The sequence below is a fragment of the Melitaea cinxia genome, chromosome 30 (assembly GCF_905220565.1).
Source record: "Melitaea cinxia chromosome 30, ilMelCinx1.1, whole genome shotgun sequence".
NCBI lineage: Eukaryota > Metazoa > Arthropoda > Insecta > Lepidoptera > Nymphalidae > Melitaea > Melitaea cinxia.
In genome coordinates, this window is record NC_059423.1 from 8,050,419 (window position 1) to 8,068,524 (window position 18,106).

Here is an 18,106-nt window from a genome sequence, read left to right on the forward strand (position 1 = left end):
TAATTTCCTATAAATTGTGATCTTATGAAATTTTTCGATAGTATTTTATTGACTGTAATTGTTAAATTGTTATACTTTTTTTGATAATGCGATTGTGATAAATACGTAAGGATGTTAAAATTATATTTCTCATCGATTCCTATTATGTATTTTATTATTAATAAAATTTTATTTTATATTGATTTATGTTTTTTATTTATTTTGAATTTTTAGTGAATAAATGTCATTCATATTGATTTAAAGGTGTTAGGATATTTTTATTATAATTATATTAATATTAAAAATGATAATCCAACGTTTGGTGTCGATCTTACTAATAGATAGTTGTTCATTCGACCTCACTTTCTTACGCACATTAGAACAAACGTGTGCAAGTGAGATAGATTTACCGTACAGGATTACTGTACAATGACGTCACTACATTTACAGAAATTACACAAACGATGTGTGAATATAGACAATTTTAGAAAAATATAAATAACAGTATTTATAATCTGTCTATGATTTTGGTCAAGAAAGTTAGAATTTTGTCAGACCTTGCCTGGTCTCAAGACCATACATCAACTGTAAGTCAGAAAGGAAGGAGGGTAAAGTGGTGAAGGCGTGACGAGAGCGTTACGAAAATTGTGATCGGGTGAAGCGATCGAAAGTTGAGAAGGAGATATAAGTTAGATGGAGCTAAAGAAATTGTACTTCAGTCGTGTGGTTTAAAGGACGCTGGTTTTTTTATATATTTATCATTAAGGCTAGTTAGTAATCAGTATATGGATTTGACTCATCCACGACGGCGTCTATAGCGTCGTCGAAACATCGAGAGTTCCAAAATATCAATCGCGCTAAGTTCCGTAGAATCAAAAGTAGTCATCTAGTCCCTTTGTGTATCCTTTGCATTATTACCAAATAAGAAATTACTGATGTGTGAATTGTGTAAACCTGGCATTATACACGCCTGAAAAAAAAATCATTGACAGTTCATTTCTCCACTAAAATCAAAATTCATCATGAAATTATAGTCAGATTAAAAATGTAGGAATAACGAAAAACCAAAAAAAAAAATTAACAAAATGGCGTAAGTATAATCCTTAATATTACTGTTATCAAATATTTCCGAAAAATAAATAAATAAAGAAAACTACTTCACTAGGTCGGCAAACAAGCGTACGGCTCACCTGATGGTAAGCGATTACCGTAGCTTAAAGACACCTGCAACATCAGAAGCATCGCAAGCGCGTTGCCGACCCAATCTCCAATCCCCCCAGGAGCTCTGGTCGCCTAACTCACCAATAGGAACACAATACTGCTTGAAAACAGTATTATTTAGCTGTAATCTTCTGTAAGGTCGAGGTACTGCCCCAGTCGGGCTGCTCCATATAAACGTCATACGAAATAGAAGAAATAAAATTTAAAATAATGAATATTCATTAGATGTAACAGGTGGTCTTATAGCTTTCATAGCGATCTCGTCCTGTAAAACTTTGGGCAGAGGACTAGCATAAAAATAATATAAACGCCCAGATCATGGCAAACATCTGTATGGCCTATAGAAATGTATGCCGTGTGCAGGGAGAACTCGCAACAGCCATAAGCTAGTGCTACGACAGATGAGTGATAATAATGTAAACAAAAATTGGCTACATGCTTCTTCTATATTTGTAACAGTTGTGCGGTATGCGAACACTGCGATTCAACAATCCGAGTGGGGGAAGGTGCAATACACGATGGATATAGCTATCACGACCGTTGCAAAAAATGTTGTAAGTATTCTTGAGTAGGGCACAGCAGACAGCAAGATATACTCTGCTCAAATCTGGAGTACCCTGACTGGTGGAGAACCTCAACTTTGCAGGAAGTCACAGCTAAATAAAACTGCTCTGAAGCAGTGTTATGTTCCTTTGGTGATTAAGGTGACAAAAGATCCTGAAAAGGATCGAGGGTAGTCGACAATTCGCTTACGATGCTTTCAGTGTTGCAAGCGACTAAAGGCTACGGTAACCGCTTAGCATCAGGTGAACCAGAAGTTCGTTTGCTGCCTAGTTGTATAAAAAGAATATTTTTGTCCAAAGTCTACCAATTCTAAGTAGATGCTCATCTTCTATCCATGATTATCTACATTTTTATTATCAAGTTTATTCATTTAAATATTTATTGTTAAACGCCATCTTTTGGGTTCTATGGAGAAACATTAGTACAATAAATAATTTTATCTTAGCCTTTCAGGGGAAGTTTTCTATAAGATGATACGAAGTTCGCCACGTCAGCTAGTATATCATATAATTCTGTGTCACTTAACTTCTCTTAAACAGTTGAACTAAATTACTTGAAACTTCGCGTGTGTATTTTGATGGGTTCGTGGATGGTTTGTAAACTCAATTAGAATCGGTAGATGGCTCTGCTGTTGGTATGCCAGCAATCAAATTTGGTAGCTGCTTTTCTGGGCAGGACTACTTCTGCTGGATCCGCGGATATTATTTATATACTCGTAATATCTTAGGACCCGTCCGTAAAATAGGTCGGGCTAAATTTTATCGTTTTACGACTTCTCCCCCTTTCATATCACGCTATGTCACATTCAAAACAACGTTCATATTAATAATTAGGTTTTTCATTTTTAACATATATAATAAAATCTTCTTCTTATCACAATTACTCATAATGCTAAGCATATACCATCCCCCCCCCCCACCCTATATGCGAACGTTACCGTTAAAACTAAACCAAATAAATTTGCATTCATATTGTTAATGAAATTAATTACTTAAAAGATTCGTGTTAAAAACATTTTAATCATCGTATTTCTAATTATAAAGATAATTGCGTGCCAGAATTATAATTAAAATCGATCTATCAAACGTTAATTACTCTATAACAATATTAAATGAAGCATTTTTTTTGTTATATCCTATTTTTAAAAAACTAGTTATAAGCCGGGACTTCGTACGTAAAATCAAAATCAAAATCAAAAACAGCTTTATTCAAATAGGCTCCAAGAGCATTTTCGAATCGTCATTTTACAAATTAAAACTTTTAAAATAAATTATTATATTTGTAGAAGTAAAGCTACCACCGATTCGGAATGTAGATTCTGCAGAGAAGAATTGGCGGGAAACTCCGCAGTTACTCTTTTGAAAAATAATATATAAACTGTGTTTTAATACAAAATTAGAAACATGTTGTATGAAATATAGCGTCACTAAATCTAGAATAGTCATCGAAATCATTATCAAAATAACAACTACTTCATTCGAGTAGGTTTTAAAATCACCTTTGAATCGTCATTTCAGAAATTATAGTTAAAAGTGATGTTACCACCGATTCGGAATGTAGATTCTGCAGAGAAGAATTGGCGAGAAACTCCGCCTTTATTCTTAAAAAAAGATATGTCCAGTGGCTAAAAGGGTGTCAGGTTAAACATTTATGTGCGTTACAGGGGCGGGAATTACAGGAGTAAAACGATGCCTACGTAATATTGTTTTGACGTGACAACGTCAAATAAATCGTTAAACGCCGGCGGTATGCACGAAAAAGGATGACTCCTTGAAGCGTTACGCTCATTATACCGTTACGCTCATTGTACGCGTGCGCCGCATCTATCTCTCTTCCACTCGAATGGCTTATGTGTCCGAGGTTGATAGGAATGTTTTGTTATGAAATTGTCACGTTAAATTATCGTCCGTAAAGCAACTTTACAGACTAGTTTTTTTTTTTTGAAGTAAAACTTCTTTACTTACGCTTGACTTGGAGAGTAAGCTGGTGAATGTTTGACGAGAGCGTTACGAAAAGTGTGATCAGGCGAGGCGAACGGAGCAAGAGAGAGGTGCGAGCACACATTTTCTTTCTCTCTTTCTCTCATAACCATATACGTTCCCTATATTTAAGACACAGTGTAAGCCTATTGTGCAGGCCTACTGCTAAAGAAGTGTTACTTCAGTCGTGCAGTCTAAAGCACGCTCGTTTTTTTAATGTAAAACAACTGTGAAAGAAAAATTACCAACGTTAACACCCCCTTTCCCTTCTTTCAAATCCCTCGATCACAATATTTTCTTTTGCTGATTCTTCTCAGCAGAATCATTCGGGATCGGTGGTTACTTGGTTTATAACCTATAATTAATTTATCAAAACAATTATTTATATTTTGTAAAATGACGATTCGAAAGTACTTTTAAATAACGTAATTTTTGAATTTGATCGATTTAAAAAGAGAAAATTAAGTAAAGAAAATAAATATTTTTTGAATATCATATAAAATATTGACCGTTCCAGCGGGGATCGAACCTGTGTGTGAAATCGTACATATTAATAATAGCATGGTGTCATCTCCTGTCAAAGATTTTCATTGTAATATGAAACTTTGAATAGTTACGGGTCTCTGTAAAGAACTCACTATAGACGGCGCCACGGTTCGCTTAAACCGAATATAAAATCATCACATCAAAAATTGTGTTCAATCAAAAAATGTTTCGAATTCCTAATGTGTGGGTAACACAAAAATAAAATCGTACATAAGAAAATAAATGTTTTAGTATCAATAAATAGTATATTATAATGATTTATTTATTTTGTTAAATCCAGACGTCTGCAGTGAAACAAACTTACACAACGCAGAAGTATTCAAAGGTGTATTATTTTGCTCCGGATGTTCTCGGCGTATTTTCAAAGGCTGTTCCGCAGCGCGGCGAGTGAAGACAAAGGGTAAAGTTTTAATATTCTTTTGAACCAATGGAATCTGTGGACGAAATTAACATTTATTTTAGTGGTTATCGGTTGTTTGTAAATGTTTATATTTAAACAGGGAAAAGGCACAGTAACAGACTACGCAAAAGGCGGCCAAGACGTTTATCGGACAGGGTAATTGAACTTGCTCGGTTGAATTCCGCACTTACTAGTGATAGCCATACCGAAAATTCGAAATTGAGGTAAGAAATAATCATATTTAATACTACTAACTAACGAGTCTATATATATTCTTCTCAGCTGCTTCAAGTAGTATGAAAATTTTCTCTACGTTTCCCGTCTCTATCAAGTCTCTCACTAAAGATTTAACAAACGTGTTTTGTCTGTTAAATCTCGAAACAATTAAATTAGAAATAACTGGTATCAGTGTTTATTTTCTAGTGTCTACTTGAAACAGAAATAGGAGCAGATGTATCCTAAAAAATCAAAGGAAAGTAGGGGGGAATTTGAGAGAAAAATTATTGAAGAAATATTGACTTCTGGCTTTTACTCTCCACTTACAAAACGTAGTTCATTTTTTTCGACACTGGTGATAAGCAAGTCTACCGTTCGTCTGATGGTGAGCGATTACCGTAGCCTATAGACGTCTACAACACCAGAAGCATCGCAAGCGCGTTGCCGAACTACTACTTTTTTTTGTTGACCCAGAGCAAATCCCTTATGGGTGCTCGTAGCCCGGGGGAGCCGCAGGGTATGTCCAACTCACACAGACTGAAACCTCTGGGGTGTTCCACCGGCGTGCTTATAGCGGGATCGCGGTTACGCTATATCACTTCCACTATTCTATTTCGAGGGTTTTGTGCGATTTTTTTGCATTTAAAGCGGCCCATGGTCTCAATAAAGTTTCGACACATATTCAGCGGATCGAAATACACAAAAATCACTCTTAGTTTAGTTCTAAAAAAAATTTTACATCATTAAAACTGTCGATTTTCATCATTTTTACGGTTTTTTTAAGTTTTCTCGAAATTCTGAGGGTGTACAGGTCAAACTGACCTCAAATTCGGATTCAGCGGACCAAAATACGTACCCGTAAGTAGGTCCGGTCAAATGCACATTCCACTTCATTTTTTTTGTGTGCCGGTGTTTTCATCCTTATCTCACAATAAAAAATGTAGTTTTAATGAATCGAAATAATCATTTAATTCTTGTTGGTAATTTTTTAGCAACCATATAAGCGACACCACGAAAGTACTGGATAACCCTCAAGCGGTAAGTATAATTGTATTTACTACCTTATATTATTATTCAGTTAATTTTTTATATTTTTTCCCTTTCGCAGTCCACTACTGGACATAGGCCTCCACAAGTTCACGCCAAAAACGACGTGAACTCATGTGTTGCCTTCGGCGCGACAAAGCCAGCCTGCGGTCACCAACCCGCCTGCCCAGCGTGGTGACTATGGGCAAAACACAGTTCAAGATTATATAAATGATAAATCTGCGAGTGTACAGTGGCGATTTATGACTAAATTTATAAAGATTTACTGTCTTATTACAAACTAGCTGACCCCGCAAACGTTGTTTTGCTATATATGTTATTAATCCCCCTTAATTCTCCCTGCCCCCCTGATAACATATAATATACTTTTTTGCCTAAAACTCGAAAACTATTAAATTTTAGTAAATAGTTTGTTTAAAGAATTTTAACTATTTAAGATTCTCTACAAATATCACTATTTAGTTTTTTCTCAGACCAACCGTTTGGTCTCAAATGCGAGTTGAAAATTAGCAATTTTCAGCGGTCTCTGCAAAACCCCACTTTTTACATTCCACAACCTTATTTTTTATTAGAATGCTGGTTTATCGCAAAAAAAACCTTTTGTAATACCTTTTTTATTTAGACCGTAGTTTATAGAAGTTTTAATCATGTTTCTTAGTGAAACCGCTTTTTGCAATAAGACGGATGCAGTTTTTTTAAAGGGTAACTGCACAGTTTTTTTGTCGATTATTCTCAGCAGAAACTACATTCTGAATCGTCCTTATAAACGTTACAAAAAAAAATGAATTCGTAACATATTATTCATATTTTTCTCAGGTGAAAGGCGATAACTTAAAAAAGAATAGCATTGGTAAGTCATAAAAATAAAAGAACTACATTTTTTTTTCTTGTATATGTAACTAGGTCGGCAAACAAGCGTACGTCTCACCCGATGGTAAGAGATTACCGTAGCTTATAGACACCTGCAACACCAGAAGCATTGCAAGCGCGTTGCCGACCCAATCCCCAATTCCCCCAGGAGCTCTGGTCACTTTACTCGCCAACACAAAACTACTTGAAAACCGTATTATTTAGCTGTGATCTTTTCTGTTAGTTCGAGATACTACCCCAGTCGGGCTGCTTCATATTATGGGCAGGAAATTTTCTCCCCCCCCCCCCACCTCAGTTACATATATATTCATAAAATAGTTACCCACTAGCTGACTTCGCGAAATCCGTATCGATTCATTTTTGTTGTGAATTTGTTGATTTTTTTTAACTGTCAAAAAAATTTTTTTTTCAATTCAATGCAGACGACCGCTCTGTTGTATTTAATGGTGCGTGTGCCGTGTCGGCGGCGCCTAAACACCGACGTTCGTAGGTTCGATTCCTGCTCGGAGTGGATATTTGTGTTTATACAAATATTTATTTCCTGTCTGGTTGTTAATCCTTGTGGATCTCCCACCGAACCTCGGATAGCACGTTAAGCTAACGTTGTTAATCATGTACACCTGATAGCGATCGTTACTCATAGTAGGGAATTTATCCGCCAACCCGTATTGGAGCAGCGTGGTGGATTAAGCTCTGATCCTTCTCCTACATGGGGAAAGAGGCCTATGCCCAGCTGTGGGATGTTACAGGCTGAAACGTTCCGGAGTTATGCGCGTACATACATTTCAGCGATTATTTTTTATTTAAATACATTATTATTATTAATAATAGGATTTTTTATACATTATCAGATACAGCAACGGTCACAGACGTAACACAGGAGCTTTTAAAAAATATTTATTCGGCAACAGAAAACAAGTAAGTTCTGCACAGATTATAATAATCATTTAACTTATAATTCATTTGAATGAAAAATATTTTTATATTAACGTCAGATTTGTTCTACGTATTTTAAACTTAAGGCCACAGAGTATGAATACAAAATACATAAATATGAATAACTTACCAAAAAGTACTTATATGTGATAAATTACTTTGAGTAATATAAATTCATTTAGAGTGCCATCTAGCGTGGAGTAGTAAAACTTATTTCTTAACTATCGTGATGGTTCAATTGTATCTTCTCAAAGTAGTGTAATAAAATTTTATCAATAAGTTAATTAAAATCCTTTTCATAGCGCCAAAATGTTCGCGTCGCCCACTAAGCTAAGAAAAAAAAGCAAAAATCATAGAAGAAATGAAAATGTGAGTTTATCTGTATTTTTTATTTTACTGAGGTGGAGAACAAGCTTAGCATTCAGTTGATGGTAAACGGTTACTGACTATAGATGCCTGTTACTTTAATAAACTTAACTGAAAGTTGTCGACTTAAAAATAATCCTAATTATTCTGTCTCTTAATTTGTGTTTATTTTAATATTGAAAATATTCTAAAGCAAGGCATTCGTTATTTTAACATTTTTTAAATTATTTCAGAAAAAAAATATCTACAGTGATCTAAGGATGGCAGGTAATAATTTAACCGTTAAATTTAATATTATTATTTAATTTAAAAAGAAGACATTAGATTTTTTTTTAATAAACTAGCTGACCCGGCGAACTTCGTATCGCCTAACAGTCGATTCTTTAATTTTATTAATTTTTTTTTTGAATTTTTCTCTCCGTAAGAACCATCCTCGTACTTCAAGGAATATTTTAAAAAAAGAATTAGCGAAATCGGTCCAACCGTTCTCGAGTTTTGCGCTTAGCAACACATTCAGCGACTCATTTTTATATTATAGATAAATTCTATATTTGATAATAATTCTGTCGACGTTATGCAACAGAGTTTTTCCTGTTTACAGAGCTGGGAGCGTCAACGGAAATAGCTCACGTCGCTCTGAGGAGACGATCAGAAGTTCCAGTAATCATACAATCTGAGTTAGTTCTTTTTACCTGTCAACAACACGACATTTTTTATTTGGTATTCGGGTGGGGAATAGAACCTGCAATCCACGGAACAGAAAGCAGGCCACTACAAACTGGGCCAACAGGCTAGTCAAAGTATTATTTGTAAAGTTCTCTTTGTTATTATTAATAAACTAATTATTATTTTTTATCTCTCAGATCCGCGTTACAGAAAGCCTCGTCGAAGCGCATGTCGTATATAACTCAACAATCAGGTAAATATTAAATTTATTATTTTTACCTTTTAAGAAAACAATAAAAATATTCAAATTCTTCTAAAATCCTTTCAAGTATATTTTAATTACTTTTTACATCTCCAATCCAAAAATACAGATGTACAAATTTGTGCATGTTCAGTAGGAAACATCACGTAAATTGTTAATTTCAGAAACTTCCGGAGACCATTGTACAGATTCGGATTATTCAAAAGAAATGGTTAAAATGTAAGTTTAAAATTAATAAACGTATTTAAAAAATCTCAGACAATATTTCGCATTTTAAAACACCTCAAACAGCTACTTAAAATCTTGGTCTTCGTTAAGAGGTCACGACATCTAGTGGTAAATTTGGCAAATTATACTATTATTACACCTTTTATTACAAGTTATAAATCAATTGCCGTCATACATAAAATTATATTGAATACAGATTATACAGATTTTTTTATCGTTTGGTTAAAAAATCTTTTATGTATATTTTTTTTTTATTAAATTAAGTTGAGATACAATAGGGTTCTTTATTCGGAATGAGTGAAAATGAAATAAAAATAAAATAATTAATTAATTGTTAATTAGTTAAATGAGACAATAATAATAATACACTTTATTGTACACCTAAAACAGAAATAATACCAAATAATAATAATATCAAAGAAAGAAAAAGACAATATTATAGTGAGACAATGTATTACGCTCCGGCCAGTTATAGAAGAAGTTAAATGTATTATAAGTCATAATCGATTTGTGATTAAGACGAGTATAAAGTTATTAGTTTGTAGCCCCATTGGAGACTTTTATGGAGCGCTGCATGGGTACAGGGGGGCAGAACTTGCGATTTGATACAATTGTTTATTCCCCTGCAGACCTTATGTATATTTTGCACTACTTAGTAGCAGCGCCATCTATTGGCGAACAGTAAAACATTTAAATACTATAATTTTTTTCAAAGGCACTGGATGGACAGACGGTTTAGAAGTATAATGAAGTTACCGTATCAAAGCTGTTAGTATTAACTGAACTCAATTTCACTTAATAATTATAATTAATATAAAACCTATCTCATCATTATATCATATTAATGTCAATATCACTCTAGAAATTGTTACTTGTAAAATTACTGTTTCTGCATACACAACTTTCATTGGATTCGGTTTACTTCATATACTTTCCTTTACATGTCGTTTCTCGCTCATTTATAAACTGTCATCATCATCATCATCATCAGTTCAGCCTAATACAGTCCACTACTTGACATAGGCCTCCACAAGTTCGCGTCAAAAATGGCGTGATCTCGTGTGTTGCCCACAGTCACCACGCTGGGCAGGCGGGTTGGTGACCGCAGGGTTGGTTTTGTCGCACCGACGCTGCTGTCCGTCTTCGGCCTGTGTATTTCAAAGCCAGCAGTTAGATGGTTATCCCGCCATCGGTCGGCTTTTTAAGTTTGAAAGTGGTAGTGGAACTGAGTTATCCCTTAGTCGCCTCTTACGACACCCACGGGAAGAGAGGCAGTGGCTGTATTCTTACTGCCGTAACCACACAGAACTACGAGTGTTACTGTAATATTTTATTTCGGAACGAACAATCTGCTACAAGATGCCCTAATTATAATTGTATTTTTGTTGATTTTTTATATGTATATTATGTATATGGGCGTATGATATCATGTTTTAGTTAAGAAGAACATTTTGACACGCAGCTCTCTCGTCGATCTGAGCAGCGAAAATGGAAAAGGGTAAGAATATGTCATTTTTTATTATACAACTAGGTCGGCAAACAAGCGTACGGCCCACCTGATGGTAAGCGATTACCGTAGCTTATAGACGTCTGCAACACCAACCACATCGCAAACATCGCAAGTGCGTCGCCAACTCCAGCCCCAATCCTTCAGGAGCCTTTTACCTTACTCATCAACAGAAACACAACACTGCTAGAAAACAGTATTATTTAGCTGTGACCTTCTGTACTACCCCAGTCGGGCTGCTCCAGACTGCGAGCAGGGATTTTCCAGCAGGGGGTGCTGTGCCCCACCTCAGTTTAATGATAATTTATAACATGCCCTATTAAAGTTACAAACAGTTATCAGACTCGTATATTTTTTTATCGGAATTTACTCGATAAGAAATTATACAAAATCGTCTTTGTAATATAAAAAAAAATATAATAATAATAATATTCTTTATTGCACACCATTAAAATATACAAACAAAAGTAGTATAATTAGAGGAAGATGTACAAAGGCGGTCTTATCGCTAAAAGAGCGATTTCTTCCAAACAACCTTTGGGTATGGGACAGGGCAAAAGCGGTTAGGTAGTGTACAAATAATTGTTATAAATATTGAAATTTAAATCGTGTGAAACAGTAACGCTGACTTACCCTGAGACGCAACGAAATAAATATGTTTTACAATATCACTGTAATCATTCTTAGTCTAAAAGGAGTGAACTCCTATCACGTGTTGGAGCTGCAAGGAGTTAAAGTTAATCTTTTACCTATTCGCCTGTGAAACGAGAAGTTGTATATCGTAAACAAGTGACTGACAGACTCATCATTATAGCCTATACAGTCCACTGCTGGACATAGGCCTCCACAAGTTTACGTCAAAAATAACGTGAACTCATGTGTGTTGCCCATAGTCACCACGCTGGGCAGGCGGGTTGGTGACCGCAGGGCTGGCTTCGTCGCACCGAAGACGCTGCTCGGCCTGTGTATTTCAAAGCCAGCAGTTGGATGGTTATCCCGCAACCGGTCGGCTTTTTAAGTTCCAAGATTGTAGTGGAACTGTGTTATCCCTCAGTCGTCTTTTACGACACCCACGGGAAGAGAGGGGGTGGCTGTATTCTTTAGTACCGTAGCCACACAGTACAGACTGACAGGCTATCGGATACTTTATCAGTATGTTCAACGCCACTTACTGTTGTAAAATTTGTTCACAGGTGTATTGTCGGAAGATTTAAGAATCTCTTCTACCAAGACGTCACTGAACATCAACGTGAGTATGGAACCTAATTCTTCTTTACGCTCGCTCGACTCGGGGAGTAAGCTGGTGAATGCGTGACGAGGTCGTTACGAAATGTGTGATCGCGCGAGGCGAACGGAAGTTGAGAGGGAGATATAAGTTAGTGAAGATAGAAAGAGAGTTACGTTTCGTAAGTTCTACTTAAGTCGTGTGGTGTAAAGAACACACGTTTTTATTTATTTATGTAATGGTTGCTAGATTATCCAATAATATATGGACATTTGTTTCATTAATAATTATAAGCGACGCTGCATTCGTTGATAAAGCGACTAAGAAAAACTTTAGATTTTGAAGATTTTGATACTTTTTTTTTTGTTGGAAAGGAGATATACCTAGTTTTGTATCATGATAAGGAAACCAGGATTTGATGATGGGATCCCAGAGAAATCGAGGAAAACTCTCGAAATTCCGCATAAATTTTTACGGGGTGTACCGATTTTGATATTTTTTAATTGAATCAAAAACGCAACATAGGAATTTCCTGCTCAAAATATGGAGCAGCCCGACTGGGGTAGTACCTCGACCTTACAGAAGATCACAGCAAAATAATACTGTTTTCAAGAAGTATTGTGTTCCTGTTGGTGAGTAAGGTGACCAGAGCTCGTGGGGGACTAGGGATTGGGTCGGCAACGCGCTTGCGATGCTTCTGGTGTTGCAGGCGTCTATAAGCTACGGTAATCGCTTACCATCAGGTGAGCCGTACGCTTGTTTACCGACCTAGTTATATAAAAAAAATCTTCTATATAGTTATGTAATTAAGTATAATAATTAAAGTATTATAAAATTCCAGTGTTTCAATAAACGATGTTTCAGGTCGCGGCCTTAAAAGATTGTATTCGACGATAAATCGTAAGAAAACTCCGTACAAGTTGGGCTGGTGAGTGTCACTTTGACAATCTCTTGTGACAAACAGTATATTACTGTCTAAGATCCGAACTTAAGTTGATCTTCACCGAGCTGATGATAGAATGAAACAAACTTCGTAATAAATTTAGTATATTAGATAAGTGTTATCAAGTATTCAATAGTCGCCCAACGGTTATGACGTAGATTATATTAATTGTTATGATATAGATTAGTATATACAAGTAATAATGTCTTAAATCTATATTTAATATTGTTATTTATAAATACATTCATTTAATATTGTTGTGTAAATACGGAAATAAAAATATTTAATTTAAAAAAATATTACAAATAGATTAATAATTAGCTCTAATTCGAGACATCTGTAAAATTGTATAAAAAGGGTAGATAATCATTTTAAGCATTCATTATTATTCGAGTTGTTAACAATGTTACGCTGTTCAAAAATATAGAGATTGTGATAATCGCCTTGACTATTTAATTTAGAAACCCACTAGTGCTTTACATAATATATTAAAAATTGGTTGCCTAAAGATCCTAGACTACTTTGAAATATTTTAAAAAAAACTGATTTCATCCTATGAAACGTATAGAAAGTGCAGCCATTTGGTTGCCTATTATTTTAATGGGTTGCCAGGTATGTAGAAGGTAACTGGTTCTAACATTGCAACTTTTTGAAAATTTTAATCGACTCCCAAGGGAGGAGGGTGTCAATTCGATTGTATTTTTATTGATCATTTTTACGATTGATAATTTTTTGTAAATCTGTTTTTAATTTATAATTTGTATATTTATAGGTTGGAAATATTGGCGAAAATACCAGAGAGTACTGGGTAATTACATAAAAATTTTCATACATACATATATACGTGTGTAGGTATGTATTATATAATATAAAAAGGAATGGATGTAACATTCTAATTTTATATTTGTAGCTCAAATGAATATCAGGCAAGAGAAAAAGGAAATTTCACAAAATGACCTTTGCATATTAGGACTAATAAAATAAATAAAAAATAAACTGTGTGGTTACGGCAGTAAAGAATATAGCCACCCCCTCTCTTCCCGTGGGTGTCGTAAGAGGCGACTAAGGGACAACACAGTTCCACTACCACCATGGAACTTAAACTGCTGGGTAGAAATACACAGGCCGAAGACGGGCAGCAGCGTCTTCGGTGCGACAAAGTCAGCCCTGCGGTCACCAACCCGCCGCCCAGCGTGGTGACTATATGAACTTGTGCAGGCCTATGTCCAGCAGTGGACTATATTAGGCTGAACTGATAATGATGTGATGATTAAAAAATAAAATAAATTTTATTGGTAACAGAACACTGCTTACGTAAGACAAAATTCAACAAAATTCAATCCTAATCCTAATCTACCAAGCTTTACACAAAAATATAAATTATATAAAAATGAATTTGTGATGTCACCAATCGGATGCCCTCAGTATCGTTGAGAGATCGTTGCCCCAACACTGACTTTCAGTGAGCACCGTGTATATGTAGACAGCAAAAAGTTCAGCACGGACAGCGATAACATTGAAAAAAATATATAAAAAACAAATAAACAGCAGGATAACTAACAGTGACCTTATAATGCTTAGATTTCTGGCGTTTCTTTTCATCTATCTATGTTCCCGATCGGCTTTATAATGTTCATTAAACATTATCCATACCACGATTCAAGAGTCCTTCAAGATCCACCTCAAAATAAATTTTTATTTTGATCGTAACAATATTTCCGTTAGACGATGTTTAATCGAAAACGTTTGTATTTTAATTCCACATAATTTAATTTTTAATCAATTAAACATGATATTGAAATAGTGTCTGTAAATAAAATCGGCATTTTTGACTGACTTCGAAAAGTAAGAAGGAGGTTCTTAATTCGAATGTATTTTTGTGTATACTCAGAACTTTTGACTAGGTGGACCGATTTTGATGGTTTTTTTTTAAATCGAAAGGTGGCTTTTGTCATGTGTGTTCATTTTGATCTAGGTCAGTACTTTTTGAATTATCTTAAATAATGCGTATTCATTCGACAAATTTTTCGTCTACCTTCGTTGTATTATTGGTCGATGTAGGTGAAGTCAGTTCTTTTTCGTTTGCAAATAGTTATTTACTTAAACTTTTTAGGTTTAATGTAATCTGTTCTAAATATTGGTCGCTAACAGAAGCCATGTGTAAAAAACTGGAAGCGTTCGAGATGTGGGTGTACAGACGTATGTTAAGAATTTCTTGGAGGGACCGCGTACGAAACACCACCGTGCTACAAAGAATGGGGAAGGCCACAGAGATACTTACAACCATAAAGAGGAGGAAATTGGAATATTTTGGACACGTGATGCGCAACACCAAAAAATATGAACTCCTTCAACTTAACATTCAGGGGAAAGTAGCAGGCAGAAGGAGGCCTGGCCGCAGAAGGATATCGTGACTAAAGAACTTGCGCCAGTGGTTCGGGAAGAGTACAAGATCACTGTTTAGAGCAGCGGTCTCAAAAGCTGAAATCGCCCTAATGATTGCCAACCTTCGCAAGGAGAGGCTAATTGAACGCACTAAATTTGAGTAAACAACAGTACTCACGTGACAACGGTTGTTGTAAAGTATCAGAAACATCGGGCATCTAAAAACATAATAAACAGCGATAAAACCCGTAAAAGTTGTTTCATTATAATAAACAAACTTCTCACAACTTGAAAATTTTTTTATTGAGCTGATGACCTATATATAACATTACAATTTATAAATTTCAAACGTCACAATAAAATGAAATAAAAAAATCATTTTTATAATTCTCGTGTATGTTGTTTTCCAGATGTAAGCATTTCAGGACCTCGCACAGCTACAGGTGTATGAGAAGTCAAGTCATGAAGTCAGCCGGACCTACCAGTAGCGAGTTAGTGCTTAAAAATAATAAACGCCAGTATTTCAAGCAAACAAGCGTACGGCTCACCTGATGGTAAGCGGTTACCGTAGCTTATAGACGCCTGCAACACCAGACGCATCGCGCGTTGCCGACCCTACCACCGAGGCTGTCCAGCAGCTCTCCACCTTACTCACACGGGAACACAACTGCTGTATTCCAAATGTCATAAAATCAATTGATTAATACAATATTAACCATTTGTTTCCCTAATAAGATAAAAAAATACTCTCTCAGGTTGGCGGTACTAAGAACGAAACTAAAGAATTTTATTTTTTGCGATTTCCTACGGAATATACTGAATTTCAGTAAGTTTTAAATTATTTTTATAAGTATTTAATTCATAAAAAAAAGTAATCTAAATTCTAATTCTAAAGATTTTTTTAATAAGTACAAGCGACCCGCCCCGGCTTCGCACGGTTTGCAAAAACTATTAGTGTTCCTCTATTATGCATGTATTAAACGTATAAGCCTTCCTCTGGAATCACTCTATTTACCAAAGAATACCGCATCAAAATCCGTTGCAACTTTTAATGATCTAAGCATACAGACAGCAGGAAGCGACTTTGTTTTATACTATGTAATGATTTGTACTATTTTAGTTACTATAATATGTATTTCTATTTTTCAGACAAGCAGTTTGTATGTATGATGACGTCACAAGCTTGCAAATAAACAATTAAAAAATGTTAATATATAAAGATACGAATTTGTTTGTTTTTCTTTTTTACTTCTTAGTTCATTTCAGAGTTAAGGTTGCTGAATAACAACGGGTATATAACAAACTTAGGTAAAGGTACATTACAACAAACAACAAACGTGGTAAGCACCCAAACAAATATAAATTTAAATAGGAAAAGTGACCGCGTTAGCTTGAAACAATACATTACCTAAATTAGTAATGTACCTACCTACCCAATGTTAAGATATAATTTTTTATTTTATTGCTTGATATTTTTGCTACCTTTTCTGGTAAATGACATTTTTTTTCTGACGCTCGTCCAGTGTGACTTATATGGCGAAATAAATATTTTAATTTCATTTCAAGATGATTATGATACAAAGGTTGTAAATAATAATGTACGATACAGCGTACCACTACGTTTCTAGTTGTAATGATGGTCTAAGATCCGAACCTAAGTTGATCTTCACCGAGCTGATGATAGAATGAAACATACACTATAATTAATTTAGTATATTAGATAATATATTAAAAATCGGTTGCCTAAAAAAGTCCTGGACTGACTATTGTTAATTATTTAAAAAAAAAAGAAAATTGCAAACATCAAGATAATAAGAAATTAAATTCCAAATTCTTAAGATTAATATAATAAATTAATTAATGTCCATCACCAAAATATATTTGTCAACACTAGCGCCGTCATACGCAATTAGAAAGGAATTTATAAGCAACAGATGCAACGATCGCGCCACCTAGCACATTGTTCGATAAGTCATCTACCCTCATTTATTATATTACTCGAGTTATTCTGACGTGTACGAAACGAACGGTGCAACCGCCGCTAAGGCAGTCTTGGCTCTGGCTTGGCACGATACACTTGTTGTATCCTGCTAGTAGCTTAACCTAGACTCATTCAATAATTAATTTGTGCAAACGAATTAATTGTTATCTATTACGATTAATGTGGCTAGGCGGGACGTATACCTCGAGCAGTGAAGGTGAGCGTTGATGCGCATCTCAAAGGAAGCCTCCTTACACCTACACCTGGGTCGCAAGTCCGAGGCACTGCTCTGAGTTACTCCCTATGCCACATGATAGATTGGATCAGATCGCATTACAATTTTGTTATAATCATTTTAAGTACTACCTACATAGTATTGTAAAGAGTGCGAGTATAACCTACGCCCGTGCCTTGCAAATATAGAAAAGGAGCTTCCAACAGTCGAAAGACTACATCAGAAGCGGGATAAGATCCACCCCCACTTTCAAAATTTAACTAATTTAGTTAGTTACATTGAACGAAAAAATGTCTCTCTTCGCTTTCGGTATGGAAGCTATTTCAGAAAATAGCTGAATCTATAGGCCCTCCTACGACCTCCTGACGATACATCTGTTTTAAGCGAGTGTGCAAGTTAGTTGCAATATTTGGTGGTGATTAGTGGGTACATCGATCATCGTTTTATTTTCTTTTATTAGTGGGTACATCGGTATTTTAGTTATTTTCGGTCGTTCTGTTGTATTCTTATCGGTTAGTAAGCTGGTTGAAGGGGCCTTGTACGCCCGGGC

At 35.3% G+C, this 18,106-nt stretch overlaps 1 protein-coding gene across 1 annotated transcript; it reads left to right on the plus strand.

Moving 5' to 3' along the window:
* The first annotated feature begins 1,064 nt into the window (after nt 1-1,064).
* LOC123668152 lies at nt 1,065-16,570 on the plus strand. Its single transcript, XM_045601944.1, has 19 exons — nt 1,065-1,069; nt 1,660-1,754; nt 4,570-4,689; nt 4,790-4,913; nt 8,061-8,127; nt 8,358-8,391; nt 8,726-8,801; nt 8,988-9,043; nt 9,217-9,271; nt 9,996-10,048; nt 10,718-10,778; nt 11,981-12,036; nt 12,877-12,940; nt 13,728-13,763; nt 13,866-13,897; nt 15,107-15,327; nt 15,743-15,831; nt 16,096-16,166; nt 16,490-16,570. Exons 1-19 carry the CDS (start codon nt 1,065-1,067, stop codon nt 16,531-16,533), a joined length of 1,359 nt encoding a protein of 452 aa, XP_045457900.1. The 3' UTR covers nt 16,534-16,570.
* The last annotated feature ends 1,536 nt before the right edge of the window (nt 16,571-18,106 follow it).

Coding starts and splice junctions, on each gene's coding strand:
- LOC123668152 (XM_045601944.1), top strand. Junction 1,755..4,569: donor CGACCGTTGCAAAAAATGTT/GTAAGTATTCTT, acceptor TGTTAAATCCAG/ACGTCTGCAGTGAAACAAAC. Junction 4,690..4,789: donor GCGGCGAGTGAAGACAAAGG/GTAAAGTTTTAA, acceptor ATATTTAAACAG/GGAAAAGGCACAGTAACAGA.